Source organism: Nicotiana tabacum, chromosome 9 (assembly GCF_000715075.1).
Source record: "Nicotiana tabacum cultivar K326 chromosome 9, ASM71507v2, whole genome shotgun sequence".
NCBI lineage: Eukaryota > Viridiplantae > Streptophyta > Magnoliopsida > Solanales > Solanaceae > Nicotiana > Nicotiana tabacum.
The window spans coordinates 62,697,530-62,713,916 of record NC_134088.1 but is presented as its reverse complement, the minus strand read 5'-3'; the positions used below and the strand labels follow the sequence as shown (position 1 = coordinate 62,713,916).

General features: G+C 38.6%; 1 protein-coding gene across 1 annotated transcript; it reads right to left on the bottom strand.

Moving 5' to 3' along the window:
• Positions 1-3,719: 3,719 nt before the first annotated feature.
• On the bottom strand, positions 3,720-4,286 carry LOC142163925 (uncharacterized). The gene has a single exon (XM_075221079.1). The coding sequence runs from the start codon at positions 4,284-4,286 to the stop codon at positions 3,720-3,722; it is 567 nt and encodes a 188-aa protein (XP_075077180.1).
• Positions 4,287-16,387: the final 12,101 nt, after the last annotated feature.

The following is a 16,387-nucleotide window of genomic DNA, read 5'->3' as shown; positions in this document are numbered from 1 at the left end:
GAATAGTTGTTTTGTATCCCTTTTCCCGTTCACCCCAGGCCAACCGTTCTTGGATTTTATCATCAAAGGCTTGAACATGCGGCCTTTTTGTGGGCCTTTTGGGCTCTGGCACATCATCCACGCGAGACCTCTTCCCAAACCATATAGCATAACCCGGATCTACCTCACCTCTCGCAGGATCTGGCACCTGAGTATCATCTTTCAAGTAGCGACAACCATTCCAAATTTGCTGGATTAAAGCTTCGGGGAGTGGGGCTTCGGGGTGTAGCTCAATCACTTGCACACTCAAATCTTCATCCTTAGGTACTACTTGGTACCTTCCTAGCTGTCTTAGAACTCTGTGTGGCGCATACGGCTGGACACTTCTCAAACCCAACAACAGCAAATAACTTTTTAGGGCCGACATGTGTATCACCTCTCTTACCGGGAGCCATTCCAAAGTCCACTCAATTTGACTTGCATTTAAAGATCTTAGGTGGGATATCCGGGCTTCCACCCCTTCTGGAGAGTTGTAATCTTTTACTCTTTCTTCGTAACTCTCAATAAAATTATCCTTGCTCGGACCATAGCTCATGAACTTGGGGTGATGTCGGAGATGCTCAATCAACCACATTTGTAACAAAATATTGCACCCTTCGAAGAATTTTGCCCCGGACTTGCACAAAGTCAACGACCGATAAATGTCTGATAGAATGATCGGGGCAAGAGTGTGATGTTCTTTGGTAGTGAGGACCTGTACAACCCTGGCTATGCGGGTATCAATTGTTCGCTCCTCGTTTGGGAAGACCATAATTCCCAGAAACGCCATTATGAAGGCGAAGCGACGATGAATATGCCATGTGTCTTTGTTCTGCTTGTTGTTAAGGCCCTTTTCATGCATTTCAAACCCATTTGGCTGCCCGAACCTAGAGTACAAAAGTAGAAAGAACAACACCCTTCGACTACATTGGTTTTTCTAATTTGCTTACTGATGTTCAGAAGATCGAAGAATCGGTGTACAGAAAGAGCCCTTGGGAATATGAGCTCCTGGTTTCTCAAATCCCTGCCAAACCCGGAATATCCAGCTATCTCTTCTAAAGTGGGAGTTAGCTCAAAATCGGAGAAGCGAAAGACATTGTGAACGGGGTCCCAAAAAGTCACTAGTGCCTCAATCAAATCGTCCCATGGTTTAATTTTCATAATATCTGTAAGGGCTCCCAAGTACTTGGTGACCCCATTCATCCATAGGGAATTCCCATATCACCTTACTAACCTTTAATCTAGGCATGTAGTTTTTCATAATATGGAGTTTATCTGGCCACCTATGTGGAATATTACTCATACCTGGCTTTCTAATTTGATGAGGGACTGAATAGTAGTACAAATTTGATACACCACCTTATTGATCAAGACTGCATCACCATGCTTATTGCTATTTCTTCTTTTCCATAGCTCCCAAACAATAATGCAAGGCAAATCTTGAAAGATAGGTTTAAGCCTTGGTAACACCTCTACTGTCCAGCACTTTACGCTCGCTTGATGTATCCTTAGTCCCTTTAGAGATAAACCTGCATATGAAAAGAAGTATGTCCATACTTTTTTGGCTGCATAGATTTAAAAAATACATAAGCCACTGATTCTTCATCCGGATTCACACAACACCAAACTATTTTAACAGTAAAATTTCCCTTTGACTCCAGGTTCCAAAAAGGCTTATCCAACACATCATATGCAACTGGAGGTGTGACATTGTCCAGTATGTGTGTAGCTATATCTTCTGGAAGAATTTCATGTAACTTGTCCTCATCCCAAACTCCTTCATTCTCTACATCATAGACATTATGGATTGATTCATCACAAAAGAAATCAGGTGGTGTAACAAAGTAAAGAGATCCTAGACCAGTCCGGTTATCAAACCAAAAGAGGGATGATCCCATTTTTGGTTTTCATACAATTTGATGCTCCACAAGATCCCTACATTCAAGAATTTTTCTCCAAACATGTGATCCATTTCTTCAAGGAACCACCATTGCATTAAGTTTCTTGCAATACTTTTGGCTCAAGAATGAACTCCACAGTGATGGTTTTGTTCGGAAATTCCACCATAGTTTATAGAACAAAGCCTTAGACATATCATGTAATGATCGAAAACATGCACCTCCTTCCTCACAAGGAAGGCATAAGTTATCCCAGGAAGCCCAATGTCTAGCTATTCTATCTACTGAACTGCTCCAAAAGAATCTAGTAAATATCTTGTGAAGTTTGTTAATCACAAAAGCAGGTGGATTCACTGTAGATAGCAAGTGTATAGGCATACTTTGCAACACATGGGAGGTCATTACTACTCTTCCTCCAATGGACAAAAGTCCTTGGTAATAATCCATCTTCCTTCTGGTGTAAAAGATAGGGAATCCAAGATAAACAAAGGGGAATTCTTGCCTGTCAATCCCTGTTACCCTTTCCACTTTCCTAGCCACAACATCACTTGTAGAGTGATGCATATATACGACAGATTTGGCCTTATTTATCAGCTGACCAGAGGCTACTTCATATGCAGTTAAAACTTTCATGATCAATTGGAGTGAAGTAGCATCTGAGGATGAGAATATGATGGTATCATCTACATAAGTTAGGTGATTAATATTGGGACTCCACTCAGGCAATTCAAAGCCACAGAAATAAAGATTTAAGTGTAGTGTATTCAACCCCCTTGAAAGTGCTTCCGCTGCCAGTATGAATAGAGTAAGTGATAATGGATCTCCTTGCTTCACCTCCCCTCGTGGATTTGAAGAAACCATGAGGTTGCCCATTTATAAGAACTGAATACCAATTATTGGAGATGATTCCAAACACCAAACCAATAAATCTCTCACCAAATCCCATCTTCCTTAATACTTTGTTTAAAAACAACCAAGATAATCTATCATAAGCCTTCATCATATCTAATTTGATCATAGCATTTGGACCTGCCTTTGTTCGCAATCTCATGTCATTGATTATTTCTTGAGTCAGTAATACATTCTCCACAATACTCTTTCCTTTTACAAAACCTGCCTGTTCATCAGAAATAAGATTAGGAAGCAAGCCAACTATCCTCTCATGAATGACCGTAGAGAATACTTTGTTGATGAAATTACTAAGGCTAATTGGCCTCATATCCGAGAAAGTGATCACTTCCTTATTCTTTGGTAGTAATACTAAATTCGTGTGAGTCACAAACTTTGGTAGTTCTTGCCCATTGAAGAACGATTTCACCATATCCAATACATCGTCACCTATAATATCCCAACAAGAATGGAAAATGCTTCCATTAAATCCATCTAGTCCCCCGGCACTCTCTCCATTCAAGCCATAACCCGACTGCTTTACTTCTTCTCTAGTTGGTTGCCTCACCAAATCTTGGTTCTCTTCCAAATTAAGCATGTAAGGTGTATGATCAATGATCCCAAAAGCACTAGGCATAGTATCTTCATGGAATTGAGCATCAAATAATTTCACTGCCTCTGCTTCCATTGCTTCATTTTCTTCAATCCAATTACCATCCCTTGATTGAATCCTCTTCAGTTGTAATTTCTTTATTCTTCCTTTAACTTGAGCATGGAAAAACTTCGTGTTTCTGTCTCTATCTTGAAACCATGACATGTCTGATTTCTGTCTCCAGAATTCCTCCTCCAATGCCATATATTTAAATAGGTCAGCTTGCACTCTTTGGAGCCTCTCCCTATTCTGAAATATAGGGCTTAACACAAACTGAGCCTCATGAATTTGACCATCTCCTCGAGACTGGATAGCTTCTGAAATATGTCCCCATAATTAGCCTTACTCCATATTGAAAGTGCCTTCTTCAACTTCTTTAACTTATAGTTAAATAAGATGAAAGGATTAGCATGAAAATCAGCTTGCCAATTTTGTCGATCTACTGCCTGAAATGAATCATTTTTTATCCAAAAGTTTAAGAATCTAAATAACTTCTTAACTAGAGCAACTTCTGGATTAAGAGTTATCGGCAATGGGCTATGATAAGACCCAATTTTTGGCAAGTGTTCCACCTCTAGACCAGGCCATAATTTCTGAAAATCCATATTAGCCAAGCACCTATCGAACCTTTTAAAAATACAATCCTCTTCTGCTCTTCCATTCCACCATGTGTATATACTCCCTTTAAAACCAAGATCAAACAAATTACAAGTGTTCACACAGTGCCTAAAGTCGTCAACTTCATTAATGTGCACAGGTAATCCTCCAAATTTTTCTTCCTCATCCCAGATGACATTGAAGTCACCACCAACAATCCATGGAAGAGTCATGTCGCTTTCAAGTACATATAGAGAATCCCATAATTCTATTCATTCAATAGCATCACATTTGGCATACACTAGCGTAAAGATGAATTCATGTTGATCTTCAGTGTCAAATAGCTTCAAAGTCAGTTGATGTACCATGTCCATCATTACTGTAACTTCAAATCTTTCATCAAAGAATGCCCATATTTTATTGGAAACATTAGAAATGGCCTGGGCAAAATTAATTTTCCTCCGATATCTATCCAGTTTCCTCCCTTGTTGCATTGGTTTCATCAACCCTATGAACTGAAACTTGTGTTGTCTATGCATTGAAATGAGCCTTTCAAAAGCTCTTTGTGTGTTAACTGACTGAATATTCCAAATCATATCATTTATTTCTAATTAGTAGAATTGGAAATCGTCCTCCTTGTTTGAACCCCAGTTGCTTGCACACTAGGAATCTCATTTGCCTGCTTTCGTTTTCCTCTACCTATTGATTTTCCTTTCTCTATTAGTCTAGGAGATATATCACCCTATCGAGTAATATTCATAAAATTCTGAGTAGTTTATTCTTCATCTAAATCCTTTTTTTATCCCAACTAGTTATCCTCATCTTCTTTGTGCAACTCATGTGTTGCCAATTGGTTTTTAGTAGGCTTTGGGATCAAATTCTTACTCACCTTCTCCTTGACAGCATGTCCAGCTATTCCAGCTGGCTTTTTGTCTCGAACAGTTCCTCCATGTTTTGCAGATCCTTCCTCTCCTTTTCTAGGAGACTTAGGATCGTCTCCCTTATCTATTTCTAGCTGCATTATCTTTTGGGTATCATTATGAGGCTTATTTCTTGCATTCTTATCACCTGGATCAATAGGATCATCACTGCCAAGTTAGCTACAGTACTAGAAAAGTTCATTGATTGTGTATTATCATCGTCTTGTTGCACCATCAGCTTCCTTGTATTATCATTTACACTTTATTTTTCTTCTCCATGATCATCTTCTGCAGCTTGATCATTCTCTTCTTTATCATAAAAAAATCCATCATCTTCCTCGTCTGAATGCTCCTCCACTTGATCACTCCAGAGTCTTCCTCCATTAAAATTAAGTCGATCATGAAATTTTTCCTGCTCTTCAATAGCTCTTGTATCCAGTGATTGCGATGGGATTTCCTGACATGACTGATTAGTAGTAATATTGTTACCTCCAAAGGCTCTCTTAGCCCATTGGGCAGTGGATTCTTTTACTTTGTCCGCATGAATAATGCCTTCTTTATTAACTACATGAGCAGATCCAAAACCTGGTGAACTAGGATTAAAGATAGGAGCAGTAGGGTTTAATTTCTTAGCCGACTTAGGAGTTTCATTCCCACCCTTACTAGGAGTAGCCTTGTCCACCCGAATTACTTTCTGCACTTCATCAATCACTGCCAGTTATTTATTTTGCATCTCTTCAGCAAAATCACCATCAAGAGCTGCAAATTTGTTAGATGTTTGCACCTGTTTGGTACCAACATGATCAATTGGAACCAGTTCCTTCCATGTTTTATCTTTTTGTTTTTCTTGTCTAGCTCCAGCCTTTAGTCAATTATCTTTAACCTCTTTCCATTGCTCCTTTGAAATACCAACCACCTTACCACTGGACAGAATCATCAAAGGACCCTGTGACTTGCCCTTCCCTTCTACATTGTCTCATTCACCTTGTTTATCATTGACCCTGTTTTTCAAAAGTTCTGGGTGCAGCCTCCAGCATTCAAATCCATCATGTCCTTGAAGATTACATTCTTTGCAGTACTTGGGCATATAATCATATTTAATTGTCACCCATTCAGTCCTTATGTCTCTAGTCACTTCATTCTCAATATCTATGCGTACCTTCTTTGGTAATTCAACTAGAAGATCAACCAGAACCTTAACTCTTGCACAGCTAGGTCGAGTTTTGTTAATGGTAGCCATGTATAAGTGCAAAGGGTTTCCCACAGATAATGCTAGCGAAAATAAACATTCCTTAATGAAAAAGGTAGGTAACAAATTTGGAAAAGAAATTCAGGCCATAGCTTTTGGAGTTTCTTCCCCAGCTTTGAATTTGGCATCATAAATAAGAGTCCTCAACTGATATTCATATCAATCTCTGGCTTTAATATAATACACACTTTTTGACATAAGATTTATGAAATCTTCCCATAATGTCAATCTAATTAGGACATGCCTATCACAAAGAAAACCTACATTACATTCACCTTTGATTCCACATTGAGCAGGGATGATTCTCCATAATTCTTGTAGTTCAGGCCATCCGTATGAGAACTTGCATACTACAGCATATTGCAGTCCTTCAATCACGTTCATGTGCTCCACTTCTGCCTCAGTAAACTTAACTAATGGCTATCCATGTAAGAAGGTAGCATGTCTTAGGGGAATTGGCTCGACAGTGAGTTTCGAACTAAGGTTCGCTTGCACTGTTTTGTTTGTCACGTCTGGTTTCAATATATTTGAATAATCTAAGGGCTTGGAATTATTTATAGTATTGTTAGGAATGGTGGGGGAGGATTGGGGAGGCAGACCAGCCGCGGTAGAAGGTTGGCCGTCGGCCGGAGTGGCCATGGCAGTACTCTTAAGAGAGGAACTCTCTGTCGTCTCCTCACGCCTGTCGCCATACTTGCGTAATCGTCTCCTCAAGCCTGTCGCCATACCTCCTTACGCGTGGTCTTCAATATTTTATTTATATTCATTCTTTGATGACTTTTTTTATATATTTTTATTTATTAAATAAATCCTTTAAAGTCATTAGTGATTCATATGATAATTTTCAATCATAATTCTTCTTTCCTCATTTTAATCAACTATTTTAAACATGTCTTTTGGGTATCTTATTCACTTTATCAAAATGACCTAGGATATAAATCAAATCTTTTCAAGTGCATTCTTTTATTACATTCATCCTATTAATTTATAAATACTTTATTTGTCGCTACATATTTTGTACATTTATTAAATCATCGAAAAATATATTTTTTTATGTACCTCATTCACATTATTTATACATATTTTATTATACATAGATACTTACATTTTTACCATGTGACACTCATTTTTAGTCAATCCTTTTTCCAAATCACTTTCATAATTCTTGTAAATATTAAAATAATTATTCTTTTGAACCTTCCCTCTCTTATTTGATTGAGTCCACCGGAACTACATTTTATGGATCTTGAGGGATGCCAAACACCATCCCCTCGAGATAATTTGAACCCTTACCTAGAATCTCAACGGTTTCGCAGATCATAACTAAGTGTACATTATACAGTGTAGTATAGGTGTCCTAGTATACCTTAAATACTAGGTGGCGACTCTAAACTTTAAATAACCTTGTAGAGTACTATAAGTTGTAGTTTGTTTTGACTTGTGAAAAATAGGGTATAACAATATGGTGACTCTGCTGGGGATTTCTTCAGGTTCTAACTACAGAGGATTTGATCAATTACTTGAGGGATTATAGGTTCTCCAATACTTCAACTTCTATTCTTTCTGTCACATGTTTCAAGTCATATATTCTCTACTTCAGGTTGTATATTTTTGGTTTCAAGCTTTATATTCCTTGATTTAAGTTGAATATTCTTTGCTTTAAGTTATATATTCTTCGTCGCATGCTTCAAGTAGTCTATCCTTTGTCATGTGCTTCAAGCGGTATATTCTTGTTATGCACTTCAAACGGCATATTCTTTGTCATATGCTTTAAGTGGTATATTCTTTCTCACACACTTCAAGCGGCGTATTCTCTGTCATGATCATATTGTAAACACTTCCCACATGTCTATGTTGTATATTTTGTTACATACTTGTGTTGTATATTCTTTGTCACGTGCTTATGGCACTACCTTATTAAACTGTCATCATTTTTCTATCGACTCTTGGTCGTACACAATCACACACAAGTCACGCGAGGGTTGTCTTTTCACCCCTCCGAACCTTCTTTCAGAACTCTCTAATTTCAAAGATTGACATACGAGGTCAAATACGTACCATCTCGCAGTTGTCCTTAACTCATGTCTGAATCTAGGTAAATCTACTCTTAGAATTCCTAGGTCACTGTGCACATAATCTTGCAGCTTGCTTTATCAGGGTTTTATTGTTACATATCCTTTACTTGTTATATATTCTTTGCATGTTACCCATTATTTATTTGTTATATATTCTTCATCTGCTATTGTTATGTACTCTTTATCTATTATGTATACCTTTTATCTGTTATCCAATCTTAGGTTCTCTTCATCTAATCGAATTCTGGTTGACTTGTGTTTAACCTTGACATTTCAAATACACATGCCTATTCCGATTTTCATGACTATTCATAATCATACTATCATTTGGACTCTACCATCCTTTCAAAACATACATCAATTCGGCTTGGTACATCTTCCATTGATCTGACGTGTTCTTTTCCACCATGCCTCACACTTTCACTGACTTCCATTATTTGAGACTAATCCATGCGCTATGCTACTATCTATCTCTTATTCGGGAGTTACCAGTTTCCACCCACCCACCAAAGAATTCTCATTCAAAACCACTTATTCTCAAAGAAACAATCACTCATTCATGATAGCCATATAGATCTCATAATTCCAGTCGTTGGCATGAACTACATTTTGACATGATTCTTGCCTTGGCAAGATACGTAGGCAACCCTACATAAGGGTTTGGTTTTTCCACTGTTTCAAAATAATTTTCTCAGTACTGAAACCTGAGGCAATTCTTTTGGAACACTACAATGATGCTCTCAACCCAGATACCTCCGAGAGTGTTAATCAAATTTTATCCAAAATCCAAACATCAAAATAACATGTCAACCTTACTCGACTTAAATCCCAGCATACTAGATGCAAGTCCTTTCTCAAACATCTGGCTATGGAGTCATGGTGTTCACTCCCACTCTCCAAATTCAGAGATTCGATACAAGTCAACCCACTTTTATTGCAGGGGCAGGCTGTTAGTCAGCTTTCGAGGAGTGTCATGCCTGCGCGACTCGAACATACAAAGAAAGAAAAGCAAAGCCTCAAGTCAACACGAATCAATTTTCCTCCCTCGAACTAAGAATTTTTCTTTGGATGCAGGAGGGACAACATCATCTCCGGAACCATCATGGAATGTCGACATCACGTTCCTGATCACAATCATCTACATCACTTGACACACATCCTAATTCTACACCCTAATATTTTCTCCTCTGAATTTGCAGTTGCATCATCTTGGGACTTCACGGGAGATAACATCTTGTCTTAGACTTTGGTGGAGCATCAGTTAGATAATCAGGGGAGTAATAGTTTTGCAATCAACTCCATCATTTTTCATGACTTTGCTGCTCTCACTACTTTTCTATATTTAGATTAGATAATCGCCCCGACTAATAGCCAGGGACGATCATAAATGGTTCATGTGGACAGCCAAAAGGTACATCATCTTGGGACTACACGAGAAATAGCATCCGACGTCAGACTTACTAGAACATCAGTCAGATAATCAGGGGAGTAGCAGTTTTACAATGAACTTCACCATTTTTCATGACTTCGTTGCTCTCACCCCTTTTCTATATTTAGATCAGAACATCATTCATGGTTGTCAACCAGGGACGATAACCAAATAGTTCCTGTGGACAGCCGAAAGGTGCGTCATCCTGGGACAGCATGGGAAATAACACTTAGCATCGGATATTGTAGAACATCGATCGAACAATCATGGGAGTGTTAGTTATTGTCACGACCCAAAATCCCGCCTCAAGTGTCGTGATGGCACCTAGTCTCTAAGACTAGGTAAACCGATTACTTTCAACAATTAAGCCAATTTAACAATGATAATTTAAACATAATTTAATGTGAATACCAAACCAAAAGCGAAATAAGCCTACGCGACAATAATTATAACAACCTCCCAAGACTAGGTGTCACGAACTCTAACTGAATACATGGAAAGATCTCAAATGTTGAAATGCAATACTGTTTGGATATAAAGCTAACAGTACAATAAAAGGAAAGGACTCCAAGGGACTGCGACGACCAAGTAGCTCAACCTTGAATCCTCGCAACTGATAAGCTAACTCTACCAGAGTCCGATATCTCCAATACTTGGATCTGAACAAAAATGTTCAGATGTGTAGTATGAGTTCACCACGGTTGGTACCCAGTAAGTATCAAGACTAACCTCGGATAAGTAGTGACGAGGTACAAGTCAAGACACCTACTAGTCAAAATAACATGTGCAGTATAAAAGTATAAAGCTAATAATGAAAGCAGAAATCAGTAAATGGCAACAAGAATCAACATATGATATAAACAGTAAAGTAATAAGAACACCGTGAAAGTACCATTGAAACCAAATGAGGAAAAACAAATAAAAACCAATTAATCAAGTCGTTCTAACACAAGTTCTGCAACAAAATTACTTCGAGATACCTCATCTCATAATCATAAGTCACGAGTCTTAACCCACAAATCGTATACTCACGGCACCTTGTGCCCACATTTCTAATCACAATCGCACAGATAACTCTCGTGCCAATATTTCAATCCGCCTGACATGATCACAGGCTTACAGTCACAATCTGCCTAGCGTAGTCACAAGCTCACTATCACAATCCGCCCGGCATGGTCACATACTCAATATCACAATGAAAGCAGATAATACAAGAATACATGGACATGATCAATAAATGTTAAGTTTCATACTCCTGAATTAGTATAAGTGGCATGCTACAGTGTATGCTTGTGAAAGTGTACTAGTACAACCCATGTCAACAAGTAGTATCAAAGACATCGAGTAGCTCATTGAAAGCAACACAACAAGTCATGTAAGTTGTATGGCATACACAAGGAGAATCACACGAATATCGTCAACATAATGCCCCCAGGCCATCACACATCATCCCTGACATTGCCACCCTTATCTCTCCGATAGCCACCTGTATCACTCCACCCTGACAATATCATTAGCCACTTGTATCACTCTGATAACCACCTATATCACTCCGCATAATATCCACCCTTATCGCTCCACCTGGATAATAACACAATAGCCACCCGTATCACTCCGAACAATCAACAACGTTTAGATGCCACCCTTATGCCCCGAACAACAACAACCAATCCACACAACATATCAACTCGTACAACAAGTTCCCATAGGCCACAACCTTTCCAAACAATGATATAAATATCATCATATCACATAGCCCACGGCTCAACCACAATATGAACAAGAATCTCAATAATAGCAACATAAGTGAGAAGTTCTCAGCAAGGAAGGATATCCAAATAATAGTGTATAGAATCTCAATAACAAAAAAAATGAATGGGAAGGTAACTCAAAAATGAACAACACCCCCCTTAACCACAACTTCAATTAAAATAGATTAATGACTTTTGAAAACTTCAACTTTGATTAATTGCTTAAGGATAAACTCGAAAATGAAGGTATTTCTATGAAATGGCAAACTTTAGATTCTAGTGTATGAACAATGGAAGAGATGGCACGAACTAGCAACTACGTCTAAATGCATGAGAATATCCCGGCAACAAAAGGATATCATGTAACAACAATGTCAATTAAGAGTAACTCAACAATAAAGGAAGTCACATAATGATAAAGGAGGTAACGACTTCAAATAAAGTATATAAGAGTAAATTTGACAAGTAAAAGAGATGACATGTAACAACAACTTCAAATAAAGCATGTGAAAGTAGACATGACAAATAAATGTTATAACATGTGCTAACAACTTCAAATATATACATGAAAGAGGCCTAAGTGTCTAAACCGGTCAATTTCCACATATACGCCAGAGTACGCACTCGTCACCTCGCGTACACAGCTTTTACATAACACAAATAGCACGAACAACTCAAATATTAAGGGGTAGTTCCCCCACACAAAGTTAGGCAAGGTACTTACCTCAAAGAAGCTAATCAAATACTCTAAAATGACCTTCTCGTGTGAAACAACCTCCGAACTGCTCAAATCTAGCCAAAATAACTTAATATCATAAATAAAAACCATAGGTAACAATTCTGGATAATAAAACTTCGATCTTTAATAAAAACTAAAAAGTCAACCCAAAAAGTCAACCCTGGGCTTGCCCCTCGGAACCCGACAAAACCCACAAAATTCGAACACCCATTCTGATACGTCTCAAACTATACCAAAATTATCCAATTTCAACATCTAATCGTCCTTCAAATTATAATTATATATTTTAGAAAGTTTTTTCAAAAATCCCCAATTTTCTCTAACTCAAATCACTAATTTAATAATAAAAATCAAGATGGAATCATGAAATATAATCAAATCCGGGTGAAGAACACTTACCCCAATCCAAATCGTGAAGAACCCCTCAAAGGTTGCCCAAAATCGAGGTCTACAACTCAAGATATGATAAAAATAACCAAACCCTCAACATAAATACAATCTGCCCAGAAATTCCGCATTTGCGATCAGAAGGTCGCTTCTGCGATGGCCGCTTCTGCGGCCAATAATCCGCTTTTGCGGAAATATCTTACCTCAGCCAATGTCGCTTCTGCAACCATGAATGCACTTTTGCGCTCATAGTTCCGCTTCTGCGAATGCGCAGATGCCCCAGACATCTGCTTCTGCGGTCTTCCTCAACCAGCCTTGTTTCCGCTTCTGCTCCCCTTCTCTTCTGCACCTGCAATCACTACACCTGCACCCAGTGGTCCGCAGGTGCGACCACACCAGATCCCTGCCCAAACCAGCTTCACTCAGCATGATCCAAATGATCTAAAAACCGTACGAAACACACCCGGGGCCCCCGAGACCCAGTCCGAACACACCAATATATTCCATAACGTAACGCGGACCTACTCGAGGCCTTAAATCATATCAAACAATGTCAAAACTACAAACTGCACCTCAAATCGAACTTAATGAACTTATGAACTTCCAACTTCTATGACTCGCGCCGAATTATAACAAATTAACCCGGAATGATGTCAAATTATGTATGAAAATCCCAAATAACATAACGGAGTTATTCCAACTCCCAGAATCACAATCCAAACCCTATATCAACAAAGTCAACTCTCGGTCAAACCTCTCAACCTTCGAATTCTAGTGTATGAAATAGGCTAATAATGGAAGAGATGATACGAACTAGCAACTACGTCTAAATGCATGAGAATAACTCGGCAACAAAACTATACCATGTAGCAACAATTTCAATTAAGATTAACTCAACAATAAAGGAAATCACATAATGATAAAGGAGGTAATAACTTTAAATAAAGCATATAAGAGTAAATTTGACAAGTAAAGGGGATGACATGTAAATACACCTTCAAATAAAGCATGTGAAAGTAGACATGACAAATAAATGATAACATGCACTAACAAATTCAATTAAATACATAAAAGAAGCCTAAGAGTCTAAACCGGTCAATTTCCACATATAAACCCACGTACGCACTCGTCGCCTCGTGTACACTACTTTCACATAACACAAATAGCATGAATAACTCAAATCCTAAGGGGTAGTTTCCCCACACAAAGTTCGGCAAGATACTTACCTCAAAGAAGCTAAACCAATACTCTAAAATGACCTTCTCGTGTAAAATAACCTCCGGACGGCTCACATCTAGCAAAAATAACTTAATATCATACGAGAAGTCAACCCAAAAAGTCAACCCTGGTATCGCACCTCAGAACCTGACAAAACCCCCCCAAAATCCGAATACCCATTCCGATATGTCTCAAATCATGCCAAAATTATCCAATTCCGACATCGAATCGTCCTTCAAATCATCATTTTACATTTTAGAATGTTTTTTTCAAAAATCCCCAATTTTCTTCAACTCAAATCACTAATTTAATGAAAACAACAAAGATATAATCATAAAATATAATCAAATCTGGGTGAAGAACACTTACCGCAATCCAAATCGTGAAGAACCCCTCCAAAATCACCCAAAACCGAGGTCTACAACTCAAGATGTGATAAAAATAACCAAGCCCTCGACATAAATACAATATGCCCAGAAACCCCGCTTTTGTGGTTAGAAGGTCGCTTCTGCGATGGCTCCTTTACAGCCAATAATCCCCTTCTGTGGAAATACCTTTCCTCAGCCAATGTCGCTGCGACCATGAATGCGCTTCTGCGCTCAGAGTTCCGCTTCTGCGAATGCGCAGATGTGCCCAGACATCTACTTCTGTGGTCTTCCTCATCCAGCCTTGTTTCCGCTTCTGCGCCCCTTCTCTTCCGCACCTGCGATCACCGCACCTGTGCCCAATGGTCCGCGGGTGCAACCACGCCAGATCTCTGCCCAAACCAGCTCCACTCAATATGATCCAAATGATTCGAAACCCGTCTGAAACACACCCGGGGCCTCTGAGACTCCATCCAAACATACCAACAAGTCTCATAATGTAACACAGACCTACTCAAGGCATCAAATCACATCAAACAATATCAAAACTATAAACCACACCTCAAATCGAACTTAATGAACTTATAAACTTCTAACTTCTACAACTCGTGCCGAATCATAACAAATCAACCCGGAATAACGTCAAATTTTGCATGCAAAACCCAAATGACATAATGGAGCTATTCTAACTCTCGGAATCATAATTTGGGCCTCATATCAATAAAGTCAACTCTCGGTCAAACCTCTCAACCTTCCAAACCATCCGCCAAAATGCATCAAATCAACCTACGTACCTCCAAATCCAAATCCGGCTATATGCCTAAGTCCAAAATCACCATACGAAGCTATTGGAATCATCAAAATACCATTCCAGAGTTGTCTACACAAAAGTCAAACTCCGGTCAACTTTTGCTACTTAAGCTTCTAAAACAAGAATTCTTCTTCCATATCGATCCCGAATCGTCCGAAAACCGAACCCGGCCACACATACAAGTCATAATACACAATACGAAGCTACACAAGACCTTAAGCCACCGAACGGGATACTAATTCTCAAAACGACCAATCAGGTCGTTAAAGTTGTATAATCATTTTCTTGATTCCATTATTTATGACGGCACTACTCTCACAATATTTTTATATCTTGATCAGATTATCGCCCCGGCTAATAGGCGGGGACGATCACCAAAAGGTTCCTGTGGACAACTGGAAGGTCACAACAAAACATCCCTCCAGTCAATTGGAAGACAACCACAACAACTGTCTCGCAAACAGTGAGGGGCATTGAAGAAACTATTCAAAGGAGCAGCTGTGACAGATCTTCTGGAGGGAGACATTCTTCAACTACAGAGACACAACACCCAATCATGGGTACAATGAGGTATCGCTCCGAGTTTGTCTATACTCCTACACTTTATACATGTCTTGACTTTTTAAAAAATGATCAAAATTGAACCTTTTTCATTCGTGGGTAGCTTCTAAAGCTTATTTTGAATTGTTTGATCGATAATTGGCTAGATTTGGTTGGTCTTGAGTCTTGTTTGAAAGGTAAAGACATTATTGATTGTTGATTTGGTTATAGAGTGAGGTAAGTGCCGTGGTTAACTTTGATTTAAGAGAATTAGGACTTGTTGGTCTATTTGATACGTGAATTATGTATGGGGACAGTGTATATATAAAGTGACCAGTATATATACATTGTCACAGGTTAAAGATGCGGGTAAAAATTGTCTTATGGTATCATGTTGTTTCATTTACTATGCCTTAGTTAGATTGTTATTCTTTTAATTGTTCGCTTTTGTGTTTATTGCCTATTTTGGAGTTGTTGGGATATTGAAAGTAGAATTACTTATCATAATACCATGGTTGAAGTTGAAATTTGCTTCCCACCTTGCTTGATGCTTTGGGTTATTAATATTGCTTGGTGGGTAAGAGTGAAAAGCACGAAGGGTATTGTCGTGCCATATTTGCATATTGTTATCATTGATTGAGTGAATGTGACAATTAAAGCACGAAGGGTGATGCCATGTACTTGATCGTTTTACTATCATTATCATGTGAGGATGAGAGTAAAAGCATGAAAGGTGATGTCGTTCCATTGCATTTATATTATCTGGTGAGGATGAGTGTAAAATCACGAAGGGTAACGCCGTGTCATTTCATTTATATTATATGATGAGGATGAGAGTAAAAGCACGAAG

Coding starts and splice junctions, on each gene's coding strand:
- LOC142163925 (XM_075221079.1), bottom strand. CDS start 4,286: ATGACTCTTCCATGGATTGTTGGTGGTGACTTCAATGTCATCTGGGAT.